Source organism: Nycticebus coucang, chromosome 3 (genome assembly GCF_027406575.1).
Source record: "Nycticebus coucang isolate mNycCou1 chromosome 3, mNycCou1.pri, whole genome shotgun sequence".
In the NCBI taxonomy this organism is placed as follows: domain Eukaryota; kingdom Metazoa; phylum Chordata; class Mammalia; order Primates; family Lorisidae; genus Nycticebus; species Nycticebus coucang.
In genome coordinates this window covers 125024687-125049350 of record NC_069782.1, presented here as the reverse complement: position 1 = coordinate 125049350, position 24664 = coordinate 125024687, and the positions used below count along the sequence as shown (strand labels likewise).

The following is a 24664-nucleotide window of genomic DNA, read 5'->3' as shown; positions in this document are numbered from 1 at the left end:
ATCGAAACTCAATTCACCATGAATGGCCATATTCAAGGAAACTGAAACTTAAGGTTTACCAGTCAGAAATTGCAAACTAATCTCTAACTAGGGACTTTAAGAATACTGCTCCACTTTAGCCAATAAAGTATTTTATCTACCTTGCTTCTGCTGGAACCTTATAAATATTTTCCCTTATTCCCCTTTGGTAGAGCCTAATTGCCCACAGTGTGGTACTGCCCAGTTCATGAATTTCTGTTTGCTCAAATAAACTCATTAGATCTTAATGTACCTAAGTAAATCTTTTAATGATATTTTTTTTTAGGATAAAAATAATGTCAAGTAAGAACAGAGTGACTGCAAATGGGCATGAGGGACCTATTTTGGAGTGATGAAACTCATTGTGGTGTTGATTACATAATACTGCAAGTTAACTAAAAGTCATTTAAATCATACACTTAATATAGGTGAATTGTATGTAAAGTTTATGTAAAGTATACCTCCACCAAGCTGTTTTTAAAAGTAAAAAAAGTGTATTTACCTTAGAACACTGACATACCTTATCAGTGAGCAACTGAACTGAAGGTTTTCCACCTTGATTAATCTGAAACACAATATAAGTAAATCTTTACAGAGATATAATTGTGCTCAATAAGTCATTTGTCCGAAATGGATAAAATTCTTGCCTTTTCAATAATTTTCTTTTAAAAAGACGTATGCAGTGTTTAATGTTTTCTGTAAAAAACTATATGTATATATGACTATATGTATATATGTGTATACGTATATTCCTGATATGTGTGTGTGTGTAATTACTATTCTCTATCATCATATAACTTTTCTTGGCTTTAGGTTTGGCATTACAGGGATGTTACAAAACAAGAGGAAAAAAATGAGAAAGAACTTGAAATGTTTTGGAATTAAGGAGCTATATTAAGACTGAATTTCAGCTATTTTTGATAAAGGAAAGTTTATTATACTATATGTCACATTTAAACAGTAAATTTTAAAATATGAAATTAAAAAAACTATTACCTTAGCATTTTTAAACTTTTCTCTTACTTTTCCTCTCAGTGTCTTTCGTATACTTTCATTTCCTTCTGCATCTAAATCAACATAATATAGTTCATGACACTTTCTTAACATCAATAGCAACAAAAAATATTTAATAAATATTGTACACATTTCTAAGCCTTGTGACAATGACGAAGACTGGGTCACTGCACCACGAGAGATTAGAACCTAAAACCAATAGGTGTCACTTCCCCCTTCTCCATCTGGACTAAAAAGAATACTTTCTTTTTCCTGTTAGGAAAAAAAAAAATCCCTGAGAACATTCATATCCTACGTATACATTTCTCTGTGAAATTTATAAACATCAAAGCCAGGTTACTTCTATTTGATAAATTGGAAAGGGATGTGAAAAAAGAGGTAAGTCTCTAAGTACCCATTTTAACTACTTGTGTTTGTTTTGTAATATCATTGTAATACTTCTGACCCCTATTGCTGCCTGATACTAGAGAAACTGAACCAGTATTGAAGGGTATATAGAATACTCCAGCTATTGCATGCGTTCCAAGCCATGTGTTATTTTCTGATCATCCACTGAATGATCCACTGGATAAGGTGAAAAAGACAGAGGTTGTGCTATCTTAAGTATGGTGTAAAAAAAAAAAAAAAAGGAGGACTTATTGGTCATTTTGCCTTGGATTTTGTTTTTGCTTCCCCTTGCCTTTAAGTACTTAAAGGTTGAATAGAAGATGGTAGAAATAAAGGGTAAGCACAAAGCTACATCACTATAGGTCATAAGAATCTTTATTCTTAACTACAGTATTCCTTGGTGTAATTTAAAATCACAAGTCAGTTTTGTTTATACTCTATTCCTAGAACTTACAATGGCAGATGGAACATAAGGGGTGCTCCATAAATATTTACTTGGCAAATGAACCAGGGTTCAACTATTATTTACATACTTTTCTCCCTGAAATTTGAAGCTTCCTGAAGCAGGTTCTGAATCTATCTTTGTGGTCTTATACCTTCTCACGTAGTACTAGTGGATCCTCCGTGTATGCAGAGACAGAAAGACAAAGAAGATGGAACTTAGCTTTATAGTTTGGATTGACTTTCTGTGTATTTCCTTATGCCCATCTTGTATTTCCAGGAAGGTTAGTTTCTGTTTAAACTCGTTCCTTAGAAAACTAGTATTCTCATTGAAACTCTAAGATAAATCATTTACATCTTTTAAAAATAAAAACCAAGAATATCATCAGAATTGTGGTATACATATTGAGAACCTTTTTGGAGCCGGTCATCTACACTTCCTTCTACAACGTTATCCATATTTTCTGACATCTGAGAAAAAAAAAGAGGGTTAACTTGAATCTTGTTTTGTCATTGAACATCTTCTCACATATTCAGCAGCCCTTTGAACATCATCCCTTTAAAATACCATTAAAAAAAAACAACCATAAATTAAAAAAATACATAAAATACCAATTCACATCCTTTGCCTGTTTTCTCAAATTCCATCCTTTTATCAATTTGTATATATTATTTATGTGTAGTGAATTTTTATATAAGAAATTTCTCTCTAATATAGTATAGGTTTGGCAATACAGGGATGAAGACTGGGTCATTGCACCATGAGAGATTAGAACCTAAGACCAATAGGTATCCTCTAATATAAAAGGACCTTTTGATGACAAAAATCCAATGGTTAGTCCTTTCTTTCTTTTTTTCTTTTGGAGACAGTCTCACTCTGTCTCCCCTGGTAGAGTGCCCTGGCATCACAGCTCACAGCAACCTCAAACTCTTGGGCTCAAGCAATTCTCTTGCCTCAGCCTCCCAAGAAGCTGGGACTACAGGTGCCCGCCACAATGCCTGGCTATTTTTTTTTTTTTTTTTGTAGTTGCCATTGCTGTTTAGCTGGCCTGGGCTGGGTTTGAACATGCCAGCCTGGGTATACATGGCCAGTGCCCTACCCACAGAGCTACAGGCACCACCCACACCCAGCTAGTTTTATTTTGTTTTTCTATTTGTAGAGACAGGGTCTTGCTTTGGTCAGGCTGGTCTCGTACTCCTGAGCTAAGCCAATCCACTGCCCCGGCCTCCCAGAGTGCTAGGATTACAGGTGTGAGGCACCGCGCCCGGCTCATGTTTAGTTCTTAGTGTTCATGTATTGTCTACTTCATGTATCTTTTAAATGGGTCAAATAAAATCAGATGTATATGAAAATACTTTGGAAATCCAATGCTACTACATATACTAGTGTCAGCTACTATTTGATTGATTACACTATAGTATCTGACAACGCTGAGTACTCTTATTTCCTGAAAACTTTCTGTATCCTTGCTCTCTATCCTTCTACCTCTCTGGCCAATTATTCCTTGCATCCATAGCCTAAATATGGATGTATTCCAAGGCTTTGGATGGTCCTATGCCACATTTAAGAGCTACTGGATAAGGTCAACATGGACTAAAATGTTCCCTTACTTCCTAATCAATCTTCAATACCTTCCTCAAGACAATTAAAATTACCTTATTTTACTCTTAACCAGCAGATAGCAATCCCTGAAAGTATGATGGAACATCAACCCTAACAAGTGATTGATAAAAGTCTCCTTTAATTCCCAATAATCTCATCCACTATTCTCAGGATTCTGTATACTTTTTCATAATTTCTCATTTCCATCTAGAAGGCAGAGATAAAATATGAATCTTAACTGGAGTTACTCTAGCAGATACACAGATATTGGTCCTATATAGGTTTAACTCACTGATTAAAAAAATATATTTCTTAAGTAAAACACAGAATGGATTGCTGGTTGGCCGAGAGAACACATAATACATAAACATTTAAGTAAGAGATTAAACAAATAAATACATAAATAACCCATCTCTAATGCTTCCCTTTACATGACTGATAATAAGAATACAATTCGAATTGTGGGAGCAAGATGGCAGCCGAGTAACAGCTTCCTTGCATCTGGGCACCGTGAGTCTGGGGAGATAGGACTCCAGGCATCTCTGGCTGGTGGGAACTGCCTATCATCACTCCTATGAGGATACAGGGAGTCAGCGAGAGACTTCTGGACCCCAAGAGGAGGACTAAAACAGTGGAAAACCGGCAAGTGGTCGCGTGTGTTCAACCCGTCTAAACCCGCCCACAACTGTAAGTTCAGTAGCAGCGAGACTGCAAACCAGAAAGGCCTTACCTGTGAACTCTTTTGATGTCCTTGGACTTGGCACTGAGTTGAACTGCCTTGGGGAAGGCCTGAGTGGGAGTGCGGAGAACTTTGGCCGTTGTCTAGGGCCCCAGTCTGAGCCGCTGAGCCAGACGGAGCTAATAGTGTTTGGCGGTGGGTCACACGGATCCATTGTCAGTGATCTGCCCCGGCAAGCTCCGCCCTCAGGGTAGCAGAGCTAGAAACGGGTGGGAGCTGGTAACCCAGCAACCAAGTAGCCTAAGGGTGGGGTCTGAGCCGCCTTGCAGCCCTAACCCTCAGGGGCAGAGTGAGACCGGTTTTGGCACACTGAGTAAGTGGATAGCCACTTCAGCAGTGATTCCAGCAAGAAAGCTGGGAAAGCTTCTGCTCAGCAAGTTTACAAGTTCAAAGTGCCTTTTAAGTGGGCTGAAGAGAGATTTAGGGTGTCTACCTGCTGGGGTTTGAGAAATCAGCAGCCTCCAGTCGTATCAGAACTGTGACTAACATCTCATACCCCAAAAGACCACGTGTTGCCCAGACAATATTCAACAACATAACAAACTGCTTTGTTTTTGGTTGTGTATTTTTTTTTCTTTTTTTTTTTTTGTTTGGTTGGGTTTTTTTGTTTGTTTATTTTGACGTTGTTGATGTTCTTTTCTTTCTTAATTTCAATCTTTTCCATACAGATCCCTTTTTCTTTCTCAATTTTTCTAGTTTAATTATAATTTCCCATTGCTGCCTTTTTTAATAACTACAACTTCATTTTTGCTAGTGTTTCTACCGCTATCACTTGGTTTTTCACCCAATTTTATCGCCATAAAGTTTTCTGTTTGCTTGTTTTGGTTTGATTTATAGCATTTTTGTCTTTCCTCTCTACTTGGTGGAGGTGGGGTACTGTGTCTGACCAGGTTAGCAAAGAGCTGCTGACCTCAAGGGAACCACCCAACTGGGCACCCAACCCCCAGAAGGTGGGGTTTTTTAAGGTTGTGTCAAAGTACCCTACTGTACACCTATATTGCCCTGTCTCCCTCTTTCTGTGCCTCTCTTCTTTTTGTCAATATTCCTTATCCCTACCCCCTCTCCTTTCTCTATCTTTCTTTTTTTTCTTATCACTCGGTCATCCTTTCTTTCATCCCTTTTTTGCTCTTCAACCTTCTCACCTTTCTGGTCCTGTAACCCTTAGTCCACAGGCACAAGAACTTAAAGAGCAAGAGGAAGTGAAAGGAAAATTAGGGCAAGGAAACAGATAAAAGAAATCACTCATGAGGAAGAATCAGCAGAAAACTCCAGGCAACATGAAGAACCAGTCCAGAACAACCCCGCCAAGGGACCATGAGGTAGCTACTGCAGAGGATTCCACCTATACAGAAATGTTAGGAATGACAGAAAGGGAATTTAGAATACACATGTTGAAAACAATGAAAGAAATGATGGAAACAATGAAGGAAACTGCTAATAAAGTGGAAAATAACCAAAAGGAAATCCAAAAACAGAATCAAATCAGAGATGAACGATATGAAGAATATAAAAAGGATATAGCAGAGCTGAAGGAAATGAAACAGTCAATCAGGGAACTTAAAGATGCAATGGAAAGTATCAGCAACAGGTTAGACCATGCAGAAGAAAGAATTTCAGAGGTAGAAGACAAAGTTTTTGAGATAACTCAGATAGTAAAAGAGGCAGAAAAGAAGAGAGAGAAAGCAGAACGTTCACTGTCAGAATTATGGGACTTTATGAAACGTTCCAACATACGAGTTATAGGAATTCCAGAAGGGGAAGAAGAATGCCCCAGAGGAATGGAAGCCATACTAGAGAATATTATAAAAGAAAATTTCCCAAATATCACCAAAGATTCTGACACACTGCTTTCAGAGGGCTATCGGACCCCAGGTCGCCTCAACTCTAACCGAGCTTCTCCAAGACACATTGTGATGAACCTGTCCAAAGTCAAGACAAAAGAAAAGATTCTGCAAGCTGCCAGGAGTAAGTGCCAGTTGACCTACAGGGGCAAATCCATCAGAGTGACCTCAGACTTCTCTAATGAAACTTTCCAAGCAAGAAGACAATGGTCATCTACCCTTAATCTACTTAAACAGAACAATTTTCAGCCCAGAATTCTGTACCCTGCTAAGCTAAGCTTCAGAATTGACGGAGAAATCAAATCATTTACGGATATACAAACATTGAGGAAATTCGCCACAACAAGACCAGCTCTACAGGAAATACTTCAACCTGTTCTGCACACTGACCACCACAATGGATCAGCAGCAAAGTAAGAACTCAGAAATCAAAGGACAAAACCTAACCTCCACACTGATGCAAAAGATAAAATTAAGCAATGGACTCTCACCAAATAAGACAAATAGAATACTACCACACTTATCAATTATCTCAATAAATGTTAATGGCTTGAATTCCCCACTGAAGAGACATAGATTGGCTGACTGGATTAAAAAACGCAAGCCATCCATTTGCTGTCTGCAAGAAACACACCTGGCCTCAAAAGACAAATTAAAGCTCCGAGTCAAGGGTTGGAAGACAATTTTTCAGGCAAACGGAATTCAGAAGAAAAGAGGAGTTGCAATCTTATTTTCAGATACATGTGGATTTAAAGCAACTAAAGTCAAAAAAGACAAAGATGGTCACTTTATATTGGTCAAGGGAAAACTACAACAAGAAGACATTTCAATTCTAAATATTTATGCACCCAATTTAAATGCTCCCAGATTCCTGAAGCAGACCTTACTCAGTCTGAGCAATATGATATCTGATAATACCATCATAACAGGGGACTTTAACACACCTCTTACAGAGCTGGACAGATCCTCTAAACAGAAATTAAACAAAGATGTAAGAGATTTAAATGAGACCCTAGAACAACTATGCTTGATAGATGCATATAGAACACTCCACCCCAAAGATAAAGAATATACATTGTTCTTTTCTTTCTTAATTTCAATCTTTTCCATACAGATCCCTTTTTCTTTCTCAATTTTTCTAGTTTAATTATAATTTCCCATTGCTGCCTTTTTTAATAACTACAACTTCATTTTTGCTAGTGTTTCTACCGCTATCACTTGGTTTTTCACCCAATTTTATCGCCATAAAGTTTTCTGTTTGCTTGTTTTGGTTTGATTTATAGCATTTTTGTCTTTCCTCTCTACTTGGTGGAGGTGGGGTACTGTGTCTGACCAGGTTAGCAAAGAGCTGCTGACCTCAAGGGAACCACCCAACTGGGCACCCAACCCCCAGAAGGTGGGGTTTTTTAAGGTTGTGTCAAAGTACCCTACTGTACACCTATATTGCCCTGTCTCCCTCTTTCTGTGCCTCTCTTCTTTTTGTCAATATTCCTTATCCCTACCCCCTCTCCTTTCTCTATCTTTCTTTTTTTTCTTATCACTCGGTCATCCTTTCTTTCATCCCTTTTTTGCTCTTCAACCTTCTCACCTTTCTGGTCCTGTAACCCTTAGTCCACAGGCACAAGAACTTAAAGAGCAAGAGGAAGTGAAAGGAAAATTAGGGCAAGGAAACAGATAAAAGAAATCACTCATGAGGAAGAATCAGCAGAAAACTCCAGGCAACATGAAGAACCAGTCCAGAACAACCCCGCCAAGGGACCATGAGGTAGCTACTGCAGAGGATTCCACCTATACAGAAATGTTAGGAATGACAGAAAGGGAATTTAGAATACACATGTTGAAAACAATGAAAGAAATGATGGAAACAATGAAGGAAACTGCTAATAAAGTGGAAAATAACCAAAAGGAAATCCAAAAACAGAATCAAATCAGAGATGAACGATATGAAGAATATAAAAAGGATATAGCAGAGCTGAAGGAAATGAAACAGTCAATCAGGGAACTTAAAGATGCAATGGAAAGTATCAGCAACAGGTTAGACCATGCAGAAGAAAGAATTTCAGAGGTAGAAGACAAAGTTTTTGAGATAACTCAGATAGTAAAAGAGGCAGAAAAGAAGAGAGAGAAAGCAGAACGTTCACTGTCAGAATTATGGGACTTTATAAAGCGTTCCAACATACGAGTTATAGGAATTCCAGAAGGGGAAGAAGAATGCCCCAGAGGAATGGAAGCCATACTAGAGAATATTATAAAAGAAAATTTCCCAAATATCACCAAAGATTCTGACACACTGCTTTCAGAGGGCTATCGGACCCCAGGTCGCCTCAACTCTAACCGAGCTTCTCCAAGACACATTGTGATGAACCTGTCCAAAGTCAAGACAAAAGAAAAGATTCTGCAAGCTGCCAGGAGTAAGCGCCAGTTGACCTACAGGGGCAAATCCATCAGAGTGACCTCAGACTTCTCTAATGAAACTTTCCAAGCAAGAAGACAATGGTCATCTACCTTTAATCTACTTAAACAGAACAATTTTCAGCCCAGAATTCTGTACCCTGCTAAGCTAAGCTTCAAAATTGATGGAGAAATCAAATCATTTACGGATATACAAACATTGAGGAAATTCACCACAACAAGACCAGCTCTACAGGGAATACTTCAACCTGTTCTGCACACTGACCACCACAATGGATCAGCAGCAAAGTAAGAACTCAGAAATCAAAGGACAGAACCTAACCTCCACACTGATGCAAAAGATAAAACTAAGCAATGGACTCTCACCAAATAAGACGAATAGAATACTACCACACTTATCAATTATCTCCATAAATGTTAATGGCTTGAATTCCCCACTGAAGAGACATAGATTGGCTGACTGGATTAAAAAACACAAGCCATCCATTTGCTGTCTGCAAGAAACACACCTGGCTTCAAAAGACAAATTAAAGCTCCGAGTCAAGGGTTGGAAGACAATTTTTCAGGCAAATGGAATTCAGAAGAAAAGAGGAGTTGCAATCTTATTTTCAGATACATGTGGATTTAAAGCAACTAAAGTCAAAAAAGACAAAGATGGTCACTTTATATTGGCCAAGGGAAAACTACAACAAGAAGACATTTCAATTCTAAATATCTATGCACCAAATTTAAATGCTCCCAGATTCTTGAAACAGACCTTACTCAGTCTGAGCAATATGATATCTGATAATACCATCATAACAGGGGACTTTAACACACCTCTTGCAGAGCTGGACAGATCCTCTAATCAGAAATTAAACAAAGATATAAGAGATTTAAATGAGACCCTAGAACAATTATGCTTGATAGACGCATATAGAACACTCCACCCCAAAGATAAAGAATATACATTCTTCTCATCACCCCATGGAACATTCTCCAAAATTGATCATATCCTGGGACACAAAACAAATATCAACAGAATCAAAAGAATTGAAATTTTACCTTGTATCTTTTCAGACCATAAGGCACTAAAGGTGGAACTCAACTCTAACAAAAATGCTCGACCCCATCCAAAGGCATGGAAATTAAACGATCTTCTGTTGAATAACAGATGGGTGAAGGAAGAAATCAAACAGGAAATCACTAACTTCCTTAAGCATAACAACAATGAAGACACAAGCTACCAAAACCTGTGGGATACTGCAAAAGCAGTTTTGAGAGGAAAATTCATCGCTTTAGATGCCTACATTCGAAAAACAGACAGAGAGCACATCAACAATCTCACAAGAGACCTTATGGAATTGGAAAAAGAAGAACAATCTAAGCCTAAACTCAGTAGAAGAAAAGAAATCTCCAAAATCAAATCAGAGATCAATGAAATTGAAAACAAAAGAATCATTCAGAAAATTAATGAAACAAGGAGTTGGTTTTTTGAAAAAATAAATAAAATAGATAAACCATTGGCCAGACTAACTAGAAATAGAAAAGTAAAATCTCTAGTAACCTCAATCAGAAATGATAAAGGGGAAATAACAACTGATCCCACAGAGATACAAGAGATCATCTCTGAATACTACCAGAAACTGTATGCCCAGAAATTTGACAATGTGAAGGAAATGGATCAATATTTGGAATCACACCCTCTCCCTAGACTTGGCCAGGAAGAAATAGACCTCCTGAACAGACCAATTTCAAGCACTGAGATCAAAGAAACAATAAAAAAGCTTCCAACTAAAAAATGCCCTGGTCCAGATGGCTTCACTCCAGAATTCTATCAAACCTTCAAGGAAGAGCTTATTCCTGTACTGCAGAAATTATTCCAAAAAACTGAGGAAGAAGGAATCTTCCCCAACACATTCTATGAAGCAAACATCACCCTGATACCAAAACCAGGAAAAGACCCAAACAAAAAGGAGAATTTCAGACCAATCTCACTCATGAATATAGATGGAAAAATTCTCAACAAAATCCTAGCCAATAGATTACAGCTTATCATCAAAAAAGTCATTCATCATGATCAAGCAGGCTTCATCCCAGGGATGCAAGGCTGGTTCAACATACGCAAGTCCATAAACGTTATCCACCATATTAACAGAGGCAAAAATAAAGATCACATGATCCTCTCAATAGATGCAGAAAAAGCATCTGATAAAATCCAGCATCCTTTTCTAATTAGAACACTGAAGAGTATAGGCATAGGTGGCACATTTCTAAAACTGATTGAAGCTATCTATGACAAACCCACAGCCAATATTTTACTGAATGGAGTAAAACTGAAAGCTTTTCCTCTTAGAACTGGAACCAGACAAGGTTGTCCTCTGTCACCTTTACTATTCAACATAGTGCTGGAAGTTCTAGCCAATACAATTAGGCAAGACAAGGAAATAAAGGGAATCCAAATGGGAGCAGAGGAGGTCAAACTCTCCCTCTTTGCTGACGACATGATCTTATACTTAGAGAACCCCAAAGACTCAACCACAAGACTCCTAGAAGTCATCAAAAAATACAGTAATGTTTCAGGATATAAAATCAATGTCCACAAGTCAGTAGCCTTTGTATACACCAATAACAGTCAAGATGAGAAGCTAATTAAGGACACAACTCCCTTCACCATAGTTTCAAAGAAAATGAAATACCTAGGAATATACCTAACGAAGGAGGTGAAGGACCTCTATAAAGAAAACTATGAACTCCTCAGAAAGGAAATAGCAGAGGATATTAACAAATGGAAGAACATACCATGCTCATGGATGGGAAGAATCAACATTGTTAAAATGTCTATACTTCCCAAAGCAATCTACCTATTCAATGCCATTCCTATCAAAGTACCTACATCGTATTTTCAAGATTTGGAAAAAATGATTCTGCGTTTTGTATGGAACCGGAAAAAACCCCGTATAGCTAAGGCAGTTCTTAGTAACAAAAATAAAGCTGGGGGCATCAGCATACCAGATTTTAGTCTGTACTACAAAGCCATAGTGCTCAAGACAGCTTGGTACTGGCACAAAAACAGAGACATAGACACTTGGAATCGAATTGAACACCAAGAAATGAAACTAACATCTTACAACCACCTAATCTTCGATAAACCAAACAAGAACTTACCTTGGGGGAAAGACTCCCTATTCAATAAATGGTGTTGGGAGAATTGGATGTCTGCGTGTAAAAGACTGAAACTGGACCCACACCTTTCCCCACTCACAAAAATTGATTCAAGATGGATAAAGGACTTAAATTTAAGGCACGAAACAATAAAAATCCTCAAAGAAAGCATAGGAAAAACACTGGAAGATATTGGCCTGGGGGAAGACTTCATGAAGAAGACTGCCATGGCAATTGCAACAACAACAAAAATAAACAAATGGGACTTCATTAAACTGAAAAGCTTCTGTACAGCTAAGGTGACGATAACCAAAGCAAAGAGACAACCCACACAATGGGAAAGGATATTTGCATATTTTCAATCAGACAGAAGCTTGATAACCAGGATCTACAGAGAACTCAAATTAATCCACATGAAAAAAGCCAACAATCCCTTATATCAATGGGCAAGAGACATGAATAGAACTTTCTCTAAAGACGACAGATGAATGGCTAACAAACACATGAAAAAATGTTCATCATCTCTATATATTAGAGAAATGCAAATCAAAACATCCCTGAGATATCATCTAACCCCAGAGAGAATGGCCCACATCACAAAATCTCAAAACTGCAGATGCTGGCGTGGATGTGGAGAGAAGGGAACACTTTTACACTGCTGGTGGGACTGCAAACTAGTACAACCTTTCTGGAAGGAAGTATGGAGAAACCTCAAAGCACTCAACCTAGACCTCCCATTCGATCCTGCAATCCCATTACTGGGCATCTACCCAGAAGGAAAAAAATCCTTTTATCATAAGGACACTTGTACTAGACTGTTTATTGCAGCTCAATTTACAATCGCCAAAATGTGGAAACAGCCTAAATGCCCACCAACCCAGGAATGGATTAACAAGCTGTGGTATATGTATACCATGGAATACTATTCAGCCATTAAAAAAAATGGAGACTTTACATCCTTCGTATTAACCTGGATGGAAGTGGAAGACATTATTCTTAGTAAAGCATCACAAGAATGGAGAAGCATGAATCCTATGTACTCAATTTTGATATGAGGACAATTAATGACAATTAAGGTTATGGGGGGGGAAGCAGAAAGAGAGAGGGAGGGAGTGGGGTGGGGCCTTAGTGTGTGTCACACTTTATGGGGGCAGGACATGATTGCAAGAGGGACTTTACCTAGCAATTGCAATCAGTGTAACTGGCTTATTGTACCCTCAATGAATCCCCAACAATAAAAAAAAAAAGAAAAAAAAAAAAAAGAATACAATTCATCCCTAAGCTCTTTTATGATTTTTTCAATATATTAATTTAGGATTTGTATATAGAACCAAATATATCACATTTATCAGGATAATCCTACATTTATAGTAGGGCCATTTAGAATAATCAAAATCCTTATAAACTCCCTTAATGCCTTACCTTTCTACTACCTTTTCTTCTCCTTGAAACCATTTCCATGATGGTTCTTTAATTTCTACTTTCTAAACAAATAAGAAATATTTTAAGAATGATATATTATGTTGCTAAAATAAAATGAACTATTGAGATAAAAAGTATGCTATTTAAATTTTTTAATATAACTAGAAACAAAATGGCATCATAAAAAGATTCTAGTTATAGACTTTTCAAAAGAACTTCAAAATCCAGGCTCAGCACCCGTAGCACAGTGGTTATGGTGCCAGCCACATACACCAAGGGGGGCGGGTTTGAACCCGGCCCAGGCCAGCTAAACGACAATGACAACTGCCAAAAAAAAAAAAAATAGCCAGGCATTGTGGTGGGCACCTGGAGTCCCAGCTACTTGGGAGGCTGAGGCAAGAGAATCGTTTAAGCCCAAGAGTTTGAGGTTGCTGTGAGCTATGATGCCACGGCACTCCCCCCAGGGCAACATAGTGAGACTCTGTCTCAAAAAAAAACCACCGAAAAGAAACATACTAACATTTTTAGCATTTAACATTTAGTGCCTGATCATCTTTAGTATTTAATTAAAAATACTGCTTAATGCAATAAAACATGTAAAAAAAGTAAGAGGTGTAATTTTTGCAAGGGGAGGACTTGTTGATGACAGGTTTTTATACATGGAAAATCTAAGAGACTTAATCAAACAAGTTTAGACATACAGTAGAACCTCCATAGGTGACCACTTATCTACACTGACCACCTCCTTAAGTAGACCTAATTTTCATAGGCCAGTCTATGGCCTATAGGAAGTTCCCACCCAAGGGACTGTAACGAATTGGTCAATACAGAGGTTCTATTGTAATTAGAAAGTTTCTAAGAGACAGAATGTAAGAGAACATGTATAAAAATCAATGTCTTCCCTACATGCTAATATGATTAAAAAATATTTCTTTTACAACAATACAAAAAAAACATCCAAAACTCTTAGCAATTACTTCAATTAAAATATATGGGAATTCCCCTTGCTCCTAAAAATGTAACACTTCACAGAGAGGGAAAAAATGCAGATGATTAAATAAAGAGATATTCTATGAGAGGCAGAGATTGATTAGGAGACTTCTGAGAGATACTAAAGATCTTAATTTAAAAAATGGAGAGTGGAGAAAGATTTATTTAATTCTTAATTCATAGGATTTTGGTGTATGGGACAAAATGAGGGAGGAGTAAAGGAAGGCTCCCAGATTCTTGCCTTAACTGAGAGGTAACATCATTTCAGTATTGTCAAAATAGGAAGGTAGCAGAGGTAGGGATTAATGAGTTCAATTTGCAGATGTTGTTTATGAGTGTTTACAGAACATTCAAGTGAGAGTTCTGCAAGGAGGTTAAAAATATTTAATAGACTTGGAACAGAAGAAAATCAGGTCTAAGCTGATTTTTTAGATTCAATTCTTTGTATAACCAGTAAGAAAGACACTTAAGAAATTAATGACTTTTTGAAAGATTATAACACCCTTAAGATTTTTCCTACTAACCTACCAATATTGGGCAGGAATAGGATGGAAAGAAAAGAGAATTCTGAATTGCTTTTCCATTCTACTAGAACTTCTAAAACAAACTTCCAATTCCTGGCTTACTGATGCCTATACCTGCAAATGTTTTCAGCTAAACCAGAGAAAACATTAGCAGTGGCATATCTTATGGATAGTAAAATTACAATAAATTATCAAATGAAATGTAGAAGAAATTATTAATCATATTTTTGGAGACATGAAGATGTTCCTAACTTGTTCATTTATCATTCTACATAAGATAATTAAATGATTATAGATTAAAATATTGGATAGAATTTCAAATCTAGTTGAAAGTTCCATTTTTTTTTTTGAAGTATCATCTAAAAGTAAGAAGGAATTATAGGGCAGACTCTTACCTTCTTGTAACAGTTCAACTTCCTGTGTTAGAAACTGCCTCCAACAGTTATATCCAATATTCTCTTTGAGAATATTCTTAACTTATAATTCTTGCAGTTCAACCTTCTTCTAAAAGGTTAAGGAAATTGAGGATTAGCTACTTTTCTATGAGATGGTCTGAAGGTCCATGTCAAAGTTTGAGAATTAAAACCACCAGTTCATTCAGCCTTTTCTGATCCACAGCAAACAGAGGCAATTTTATTGGGATGAATCTTTGCTTCTTGCTTAGCAGTTAGAAATCTACAGGTTCTGCAAATTATTCAGCATTACTCTATCACTATAATGATTTCCAAAATAAAATTTCCTAAATCTTATGCTTTGTATAAATTTGACATTTAAGTATGAATGCATCACTTGGACTTCTGAAAAGCGCAAGAAATATGGTTGCATAGGAGATCTTTTCCTAGCTATGGTTGGTATATAAAAATATGCAAAAAATTGCAATTTGTAGTTTTGCAAGCATTTTCATTTCTAGTAATGATGTATCCATGGAAATGGATATGATAAAAATATAAGGTATTTTACTTTACTATCAAATATGAGGTTAGCAAAATACACCTTACTGTACTACATTGATTTATATCTGAAATCAACTGAATTAAAGTCAATGATGAAACCAAAAGCATTACTTTCATGTGATTACGAAGGTTAGAATTTCTCATATCTCATGCTAACCATATGGAGACTTTGAGATAAAAGTCAACTTCTGCAATTTCACAACAAAAATCCCATAAACGCCAATTTAATAAGAAAAAATCATAAAGAACAACTTGTTGAGAGTAATACAACAAAATAAGAAGCAATCAGTTTCAATAGCTCATATTTCCTAATTATAGAAAACATTAAATTTAATAAAAATATCTTTGGTCAGAGAGGCTAAAAAGACTTTATGGGTTTTAGTTCTCTTTCCACATTTGTTTTGGCTCCACAAATAACCTTGTAGCACAGTATCATTCAACATAAAGTCTAAAATGCAAATCCAAGAAATTCCCCAGACACAACAGTAGAGGCCAGTTTGCCATATAAGTACACAAGAATATGCAAGATCTCCTCGATATTTGCTTTTGGGGGACAGAATGTTCAATTATTAACACAGAAATGTCCTCTAGGAATCATCATAGACTTCTTTTTAGAACAATTTTCAATCATATTGATTACTTCTGTTACATGCCATTTGGTTTCAGGAGTGCTAGCAGAAGCAAACTACAGAAAAATCTCTAGTATATGGAGCAGTCACAAAATGCATATTCCAGTATCCAGTAATATTTCTTTTATTATTATTAAATCATAGCTGTGTATATTAATGCGATCATGGGGCACCATACACTGGTTTTATAGGCCATTAGACATATTTTCATCACACTGGTTAACATAGCCTTCCTGGCATTTTCTTAGTTATTGTGTTAAGACATTTATATTATACATTTTCCAGTAATATTTCTTTGGTTAATTGCTAGCTACATAGAAATTTGTTTTCTCTTTAATTTCCCCCCAGCTTTTGTTGAAAATCTTTCTAAATGTATTAATTTGCTTTCCTTCCTTAGGAGAGCTAAATTCAGACCAATTTTTCTTTATCTCAGTTCATCTATTGTCACATAGTATGAAGAATTCTTTCTGAATTACCTTATAACAGTCTTTCTTAAATTATGGTCTTCCAGACTTCTCTGATTTGAATCAGGATGCTATACCAAAACTAAGGTTTCCTTCAAAGTTATGATAAAATTAAAGCAACAGATAGCATTTCCTCAAAATAAAAATGTACTTATATGGCACCAGCTACCCTTTATTGGCAGGATATAAAAATAAAAGTAAAATTTAACCCTAAAATTCCAGATTGTGTGTTATATAGCAGTATTTCACAATGTTGTACAAAAAGCTTCATGTCTTCCAAGTATTCTGTTACCTGACAAGTTTGAAAATTAACAGTTTATTTTCCAAAATCAAAAACTAGGAACATATGGGCTGACAAAGGAATTTCTGATCTGTGAATTTATGTCTTTGAATGCCATCAAAACTAAGTCACCCACTGTTTTCAGAACCTAGTCTCATAGATCAAGAAAGATTTGGACTCCCTTTTGGGGGCTTCTGGTACAGAAAAATGAAATAAATGGGGAAAGAGGTTACAAAAACTGTGCTACTGTATTTTGAAAGTTTATATCGAAGACACGCATAATACAACATAGTCACGGCTTCATGAGTTAAGTACAAGATTAATAAAAATGTACTAATTGATAGAGCAACCACAAGGGTCCAGAAGTCCTGTAACATTGTCTCTTATGCAATACTGAAGATTTATCTCCGTACCTGTACTTACAGTGTCAATTGGAAAGTCAACCCAAAAGCCCTTTCTTAAAGTCAAGTTAAAGGAACCCTATGTCCACTTCCCCATCTAAGCCCTGATTACCACTCTCCAATAAAAACTTTTCAACTACCTTACACTCCGTTGGTTGCCTCCATCCTCTGATTTTTGCAACTTCTCTCTACTGAAGAGCATTCCGTGTTTCAAAGCCTGATTTAAACTCCACGTCGTCCAAAGTTTATTTATTTTTTTCCCTGACTCTGGCCTTTGACTTCCAATAGTACTTAACAGTTTGCAATGCTAATTTTTGTTCATTACATTCTATCTTCCAACTCTGTCTTTCCTTTTAACCCAGACGAGTCCCGGGGCATGAACTTGTCTACACCCCACCAATCCCAACAAGGTGTTTGGCATACAGTAGGTACTCTGGGCACTCAATAATATACCAACCCGCATTTGATGCAAATCAAGCGTTGCAGTCAAAAGTTGTAAAAAGCAGTGGTTTTCAAGCCTATTAATTCCCAAAGGGGACTCAAAACAGTCAGGCAGGCCCTGCGGACTGCAAGTCCCAGCGGCCCGCGCGGCTCCGGTCCGGGCTACCCTGGAAACCGCTGCAGAGCAGAGCTTCGACCAGGGTGCGAGTGTGTGACGGGGAAGAATCAGAGGATCCGTAACAGGCAGCACGACATGCCCATGGAGGGAAAGGGCACTTTGTTACATCTGAGCAGCCAAGGCAGGGCGCGCGATTTACCGGGTACTGAGCGAACTCACCAACCGCCCAGCACCGCGGCGGCAGCTGACGCTCCCAGGCCGGCTGGCGCTCGGGGCGGCCCGGGAGCATGCGCGATGCGTCCCCTCGCCTGTAGGGACCGAGCATGCGCTTTCGCGAATTTTGTGCGGTTCATCTGTTCATCGTACCCTTGGCTTGTGGCTGGTATTGAGGCGCCCAAGTCTGTCACTCCCGCCCTCGCCTCTGCCCACTGGCTTTGGTCACCTGCGGCCTACGTGGGAGGCCCAGTTAGCCGTAGATACCCCGGAATTTGTTCTGGAAGAAGCCTGAGGGCTGGGTTGCCTGGGTCATGGGAGCCCTTGCACCTCTCTGGTCATGGTGTATCCCCGGCAGGTGTCAGCCGCTAACTCCTCGGTCAGCGCGGGCCCGCGGCCAGTGTCCCGAGCTGGTGGGTTGTTCTCAGGGAGGGTGTCATAGAGCGTCGGTGCCCAGGCGGGAGTGCAGACCTGGGACCGACACAGAGGGGTGCGGGTTGCCACGCCCACGAGACTTGCCTCCTTTTTTCCTCCTCACCTCTGCCTTTCAGGAAAAGAGGGGTGCTTTGATTTGAGGTGATTTGAGAACGGCATCTAAAAGAGTCCCCTAAACGTGCAAGTGGTTCCTTTCATTTCCAGAGCTTCCTGTAGTGTATGAATTTACTATTTTTAAAGTATTAAAATGGGAAATACTACACAAGCTCACTGGTGTCATTGTTTAATGAATGAAAGAGCTTATAATGAGTCAAGTAAAACATTATGTGATTGGAAACTTGTTCTGGGAAACTGGAGTGAATGGAGATGTAGGAAACTTGATAGTGCCAGAAAGCAACACATTGGTGTTCATGCCTCCATTAATTCAAACTTTCAAGAAGTGTTTATTAGCAGCTTTCTGTGTCATGCGTGTGCTCGGAGCTTTGATTCTAGAGAAACGTGTTTAAAACTTCAGACAGTCTTGTACATTTTTGTTGGGGTTCCTGGGGGCCCAGGGGAGACAGCGCTGAAGAAAGAAGGAGACTTTCACACAAACTTAGTGCATAAAAGCCTGAGAGCTTGGAAAAGCATACACAGTCTTTCATGCCTGTTGGCAGCTCAAGACAGTGCAGCACCTGCTCAGCCTTCTCAGGGTTTTTTTTTATTGTGCTCAAAACATAAATGTATACGTGCAAAAAAGCAAGCAGGGCAATTAAAGTTAAAAATGAAAAGCAGAACCCTTGCCCCCAGGAAAGTAAAGTAAAAGGTAATGGCTGAGTAAACAAGAACATAGGATACTGGAAGATCTGAAGGGCCAGATAATGTAAAGGGAAGAAAGGAGTAGGAGAGAACAAGTTCTATCTCATCTAACTTCTCTAATCTAAACTGCTGATCTGGAGTCCAAAGATCTTAGGTGTCTAAGCTGCTGATCCTTACACAGGGGTTGCCATACAGACATTTCCCTTAGCCACCTCCAGGCCCTCCTTCTTCTTTGTGTGGTGTGGTGTGTGTGCAGGGATGGCCCACCTGCGTGCTTTACCCTGAGTAGGAGGGGCTTATGAGGGAGTCAGCTAACCTGCCTCCCACACCTGCACGCTTTTCAAAAAGGGGAGATGTGGAAACAAACTGCTGCAAAAATAATGTTCTGGATTAAATAGGTACATTATGGCATAAATGGAAATAGAACTCAGAAGTTACACCTACCTTGTAACTGAAGTAACTGCATTACTATTAAATGTGTCCAGGCTTCAAAATCATTTGGCCAGATTGTCATTCAAAATAAAACCTATGTTTATTTTTTAGGTCTCATCTGCTATAGGAATTTAGAAACAAAGATAATGAAGAAAGAAGTCAAGAAATACTTTCCTTAAATAGCAGTGATATGGACTAGATAGAATATGGGATGCTCCTTAAGTACACTTGATTTCTGGATTACTATCATATAATGGTATGTGTTTTCAAAAAACACATGGCATATAATGTGTATCAAGTGCCATGCTATTATATTTATGCCCAAGCATTAAGTATATAGGCCCAAATAATGCACAGACTAAATTGAGTTAGTGTAGGATTTGAGATCTAATACTAGAGTCTAAAGCTCAGATGGGAAAAAACAAAAACAAAACCAACCTACCTGGACTTTGAGTTTACATCTCTAGCTGCAAAGGGTAAGTGAGAGGAAGGACCTTAATTTAAGATATAATTTGTTTCAGAAATAGAAGTGTTATGTTGAGTCCAACCAGACAGTGCTGTGAAAGACTGTTTTTTGTTTTGTTTTGTTTTCAGAAACTATGGCAGCCGGGCACGGTGCCTCACATCTGTAATCTCAGCACTTGGGAGGCCAAGGCGGGTGGATTGCCTGACCTCATGGGTTCAAAACCAGCCTAAGCCAGAGATAGACTTCGTCTTTAAAACTAGCCGGGTGTTTTGGTGGGCACTTGTAGTCCCAGCTACTTGGGAAACTGAGGCAAGAGAATCGCTCAACCCCAAGAGTTTGAGGTTGTTGTGAGCTGTGACACCACACTACTGTACAGAGGGCAACAAAGTAGGATTCCATCTAAAAAAAAAAAAGTATGGCAGTCTTCCATACTTTCATCTTCAGAAGGTGAATCCACGTTAGATATCCCTCAGTTCCCTTAACTCAGTGAACTGCAGTTTACTCATCTGGACCACCTGGATAATGATAGAATTCCCAGTTCTACCTTCCCTCTGGGATTATGGGGAAATGTGACAATGAAACATGAAAGTGTGTTGTAAACTGTAAAACCACTAAACAAATCAGTTCTAATAATGCTAAAGGGAGCAGTTTTCTCATCTGGAATTGAGATTTACTTTCCCCGTCCAATGACCTCTCTCCTCAAAGTTGAAACGTAGAAATGAAAAAATATACGTGGGCAGAGATAAGTGATAATCTGATTAGGATAGATTTGGAAAAAATCTTCAAAGTACACATTGACCTTGTAAATTATAGAATATTTTTACATCTGTTTTTGATGGTGAGAGGAAATCACAGTTGCGAATGAGAAAAGATATAAGAGGGAGGGTGAAAAAAACATTTGCAAAAACCTCTGCTTAACAATCTTATATTGAGCGCATCAGATGTGGGTTAAAATGTGAAAGATTTATACTATCTGATGAGAAACCAGAGTAGCAGATCTGAATTGTTATAGTCATCTGCCTTTGGAGTCATGGTCTATTTTTGTTTTATGAAATAAAAATTAATTTTTCAATAATTTTAAAAGTTTTTAAAAATTGAATTCAGAGTCCTTTTTCAATTTATTTGATTCCATTGGAAGACTCTTATTAAGTTCTCCTTATTTCTTTCTCTGAAAAATTTCTGTCAAGAGCAATTCCTGGTGATCCAAGTATAGTTCTGTGCATTGCTACGTAGGGGCCCTTACGAGTACTGCATATGCTGTGGCAAAGTGACCACACTGAGGAATTTTAGCACTCATTACATTATATTCAGATCCAAAACATTTGGGATTCTTAGTCCCATACTGCGAAGCTCCACTAATTTGCCCATTTTTCAGAGTGTTTCTGTCACAAAACCAAAGGGTTTGCCATGAGAAAAGCAGCCATATCTATGCGTGAGGTTTGAGGATGAAGTACCAGCTTGCTGAATTTGGAAACATATTACTGTTATATATGATTATTACCAGCTTGGGGAGAATTTAAGCTGAGACCTCATTCTCTAATATTCAGAACCTACTTATACACTGTTCCTTTAAATTTTTCAATCATCTTGAATGCTTTGCATGCATTTTTTAAGCTTTGGTTTTACTTTCTGAATGTACATGTTAATGACAAAAGAAAACCTTTCTAATTCTGAGATTCATTAATTGCCTCAGATTTTTATTTTTTATTTATTTTATTTTTTATTATTAAATCATAGCTGTGTATATTAATGCGATCATGGGGCACCATACACTGGTTTTATAGACCGTTTGACACATTTTCATCACACTGGTTAACATAGCCTTCCTGGCATTTTCTTAGGTATTGTGTTAAGACAATTACATTCTACATTTACTAAGTTCCACATACACCCTTGTAAGATGCACCACAGGTGTAATCCCACCAATCACCCTCCCTCTGCCCATCTCCCCCCTCCCACCCCTCCCTATCCACCTTCTCCCTATTCTTAGGTTATAACTGGGTTATAGCTTTCATGTGAAAGCCATAAATTAGTTTCATAGTAGGGCTGAGTACATTGGATACTTTATCTTCCATTCTTGAGATACTTTACTAAGAAGAATATGTTCCAGCTCCATCCATGTAAACATGAAAGAGGTAAAGTCTCCATCTTTTTTTAAGGCTGCATAATATTCATGGTGTACATATACCATAATTTATTAATCCATTCATGGATCGATGGGCACTTGGGCTTTTTCCATGAGTCAGCAATTATGAATTGGGCTGCAATATACATTCTGGTACAAATGTCTTTGTTATGTTATGATTTTTGGTCTTCTGGGTATATGCCTAGTAGAGGAATTATAGGATTGAATGGCAGATCTATTTTTAGATCTCTAAGTGTTCTCCAAACATCTTTCCAAAAGGAATGTATTAATTTGCATTCCCACCAGCACTGTAGAAATTTTTCCTTTTCTCCACATCCACGCCAACATCTCTGGTCTTGGGATTTTGTGATATAGGCTAATCTTACTGGAGTTAGATGATATCTCAAAGTAGTTTTGATTTGCATTTCTCCCATGATTAAAGATGATGAGCATTTTTTTCATATGTCTGTAGGCCGTGCGCCTGTCTTCTTCAGAGAAATTTCTCTTCAAGTCCCTTGCCCAGCCTGCGATGGGATCACTTGTTCTTTTCTTGCTTATACATTTGAGTTCTCTGTGGATTCTGGTTATTAAACCTTTGTCGGAGACATAACTTGCAAATATCTTCTCCCATTCTGAGGGCTGTTTGCTTGCTTTACTTAACTGTGTTCTTGGCTGTGCAGAAGCTTTTTAGTTTGATCAGGTCTCAGTAGTGTATTTTTGAAGCTGCTTCAATTGCCCTGGGGGTCCTCCTCATAAAATACTCACCCAGATCGATTTCTTCAAGGGTTTTCCCTGCACTCTCTTCTAGTATTTTTATAGTTTCATGTCTTAAGTTTAAATCTTTAATCCAGTGAGAGTCTATCTTAGTTAATGGTGAAAGGTGTGGGTCCAGTTTCAGTCTTCTACAGGTTGCCATCCAGTTCACCCAGCACCATTTGTTAAATATGGAATCTTTTCCGCACTGAATGTTTTTAATTGGCTTCTCAAAGATCAGATAAGGGTAAGTAGCTGAATTCATCTCTTGGTTCTCTATTCTGTTCCAGACATCTACTTCTCTGTTTTGTGCCAGTACCATGCTGTTTTGATCACTATTGATTCATAGAATAGTCTGAAGTCTGGTAGCGTGATTCCTCCTGCTTTGTTTTTATTTCTAAGTAATGTCTTGGCTCTTCGAGGTTATTTCTGATTCCATATAAAACAAAGTATTATTTTTTCAAGATCTTTAAAGTATGACAGTGGAGCTTTAATAGGGATTTCATTAAAATTGTATATTGTTTTGGGTAGTATGGACATTTTAACAATGTTGATTCTTCCCAGCCATGAGCATGGTATGTTTTTCCATTTGTTAACATTTTCAGCTATTTCTTTTCTTAGAGTTTCATAGTTCTCCTTATAGAGATCTTTCACGTCCTTTGTTAGATAAACTCCCAAATATTTCATCTTCTTTGACAGTACTGTGAATGGAATAGAGTCCTTAACTGTTTTTTCAGCTTGATTATTGTTGGTATATATAAAGGCTACCAATTTATGAATGTTGATTTTGTAACCTGAGACTCTGCTGTATTCCTTGATCACTTCTAAGAGTTTTATAGTAGAATCCCTGGTGTTTTCCAGATATACAATCATATCATCTGCAAAGAGTGAAAGTTTGATCTCTTCTGACCCTATATGGACACCCTTGATCGCCTTTTCTTCCCTAATTGCGGTGGCTAAAACTTCCATTACAATGTTAAAGAGCAGTGGAGACAATGGGCAGCCTTGTCTGGTTCGTGATCTGAGTGGAAATGATTTCAATTTAACTCCATTCAATACAATATTGGCTGTGGGTTTGCTGTAGATGGCCTCTATCAGTTTAAGAAATGTCTCTTCTATACCAATTTTCTTTTTTTTTTATTCTTACCTTTTTTTTAATTTATTTATTTTTATTGTTAAATCATAGCTGTGTACATTAGTGCAATCAAGGGGTACAATGTGCGGGTTTCATATACAATCTGAAATATTCTCATCAAACTGTTCAATGTAGCTACCTTCATGGCATTTTCTTAGTTAACTGTATGTAGACATTTGTGTTCTGCATTTAGTAAGTTTGGCCTGTACCCATTCTAAGATGCACCATAGATGTGGCCCCACCCTTTACCCTCCCTCCATCAAAACCTCCCCACTCCCTTCCCCTTTCTTGGCCCTTTCCCCATAGTCTTGTCCTATAGTTGGGTTATAGACAAAATCCCAAAACCAGAGATGTTGGTGTGGATGTGGAGAAAGGGTACACTTCTACACTGCTGGTGGGAATGCACACTAATACGTTCCTTCTGGAAGGATGTTTGGAGAATACTTAGAGACCTAAAAATAGACCTGCCATTTGATCCTATAATTC

At 37.9% G+C, this 24664-nt stretch overlaps 2 protein-coding genes across 2 annotated transcripts in view; both read right to left on the bottom strand.

The window, feature by feature from the left end:
* The window catches only part of LOC128580659 (protein CC2D2B-like), a 121539-nt gene extending 106532 nt beyond the window's left edge, over positions 1 to 15007 (bottom strand). Inside the window, 5 exon segments of the mRNA XM_053582844.1 lie at positions 539 to 583; positions 1015 to 1085; positions 2274 to 2331; positions 13022 to 13083; positions 14931 to 15007. Of these exon segments, the coding sequence (XP_053438819.1) occupies positions 539 to 583; positions 1015 to 1085; positions 2274 to 2331; positions 13022 to 13060 (213 nt within the window). The 5' untranslated portion in view covers positions 13061 to 13083; positions 14931 to 15007.
* Positions 14931 to 24664, bottom strand: part of ENTPD1 (ectonucleoside triphosphate diphosphohydrolase 1) — a 187343-nt gene continuing 177609 nt past the window's right edge. Inside the window, exon 10 of the mRNA XM_053582847.1 lies at positions 14931 to 15039. Within this exon, the coding sequence (XP_053438822.1) occupies positions 15013 to 15039 (27 nt within the window). The 3' untranslated portion in view covers positions 14931 to 15012. The remainder of the gene's footprint in view (positions 15040 to 24664) is intronic.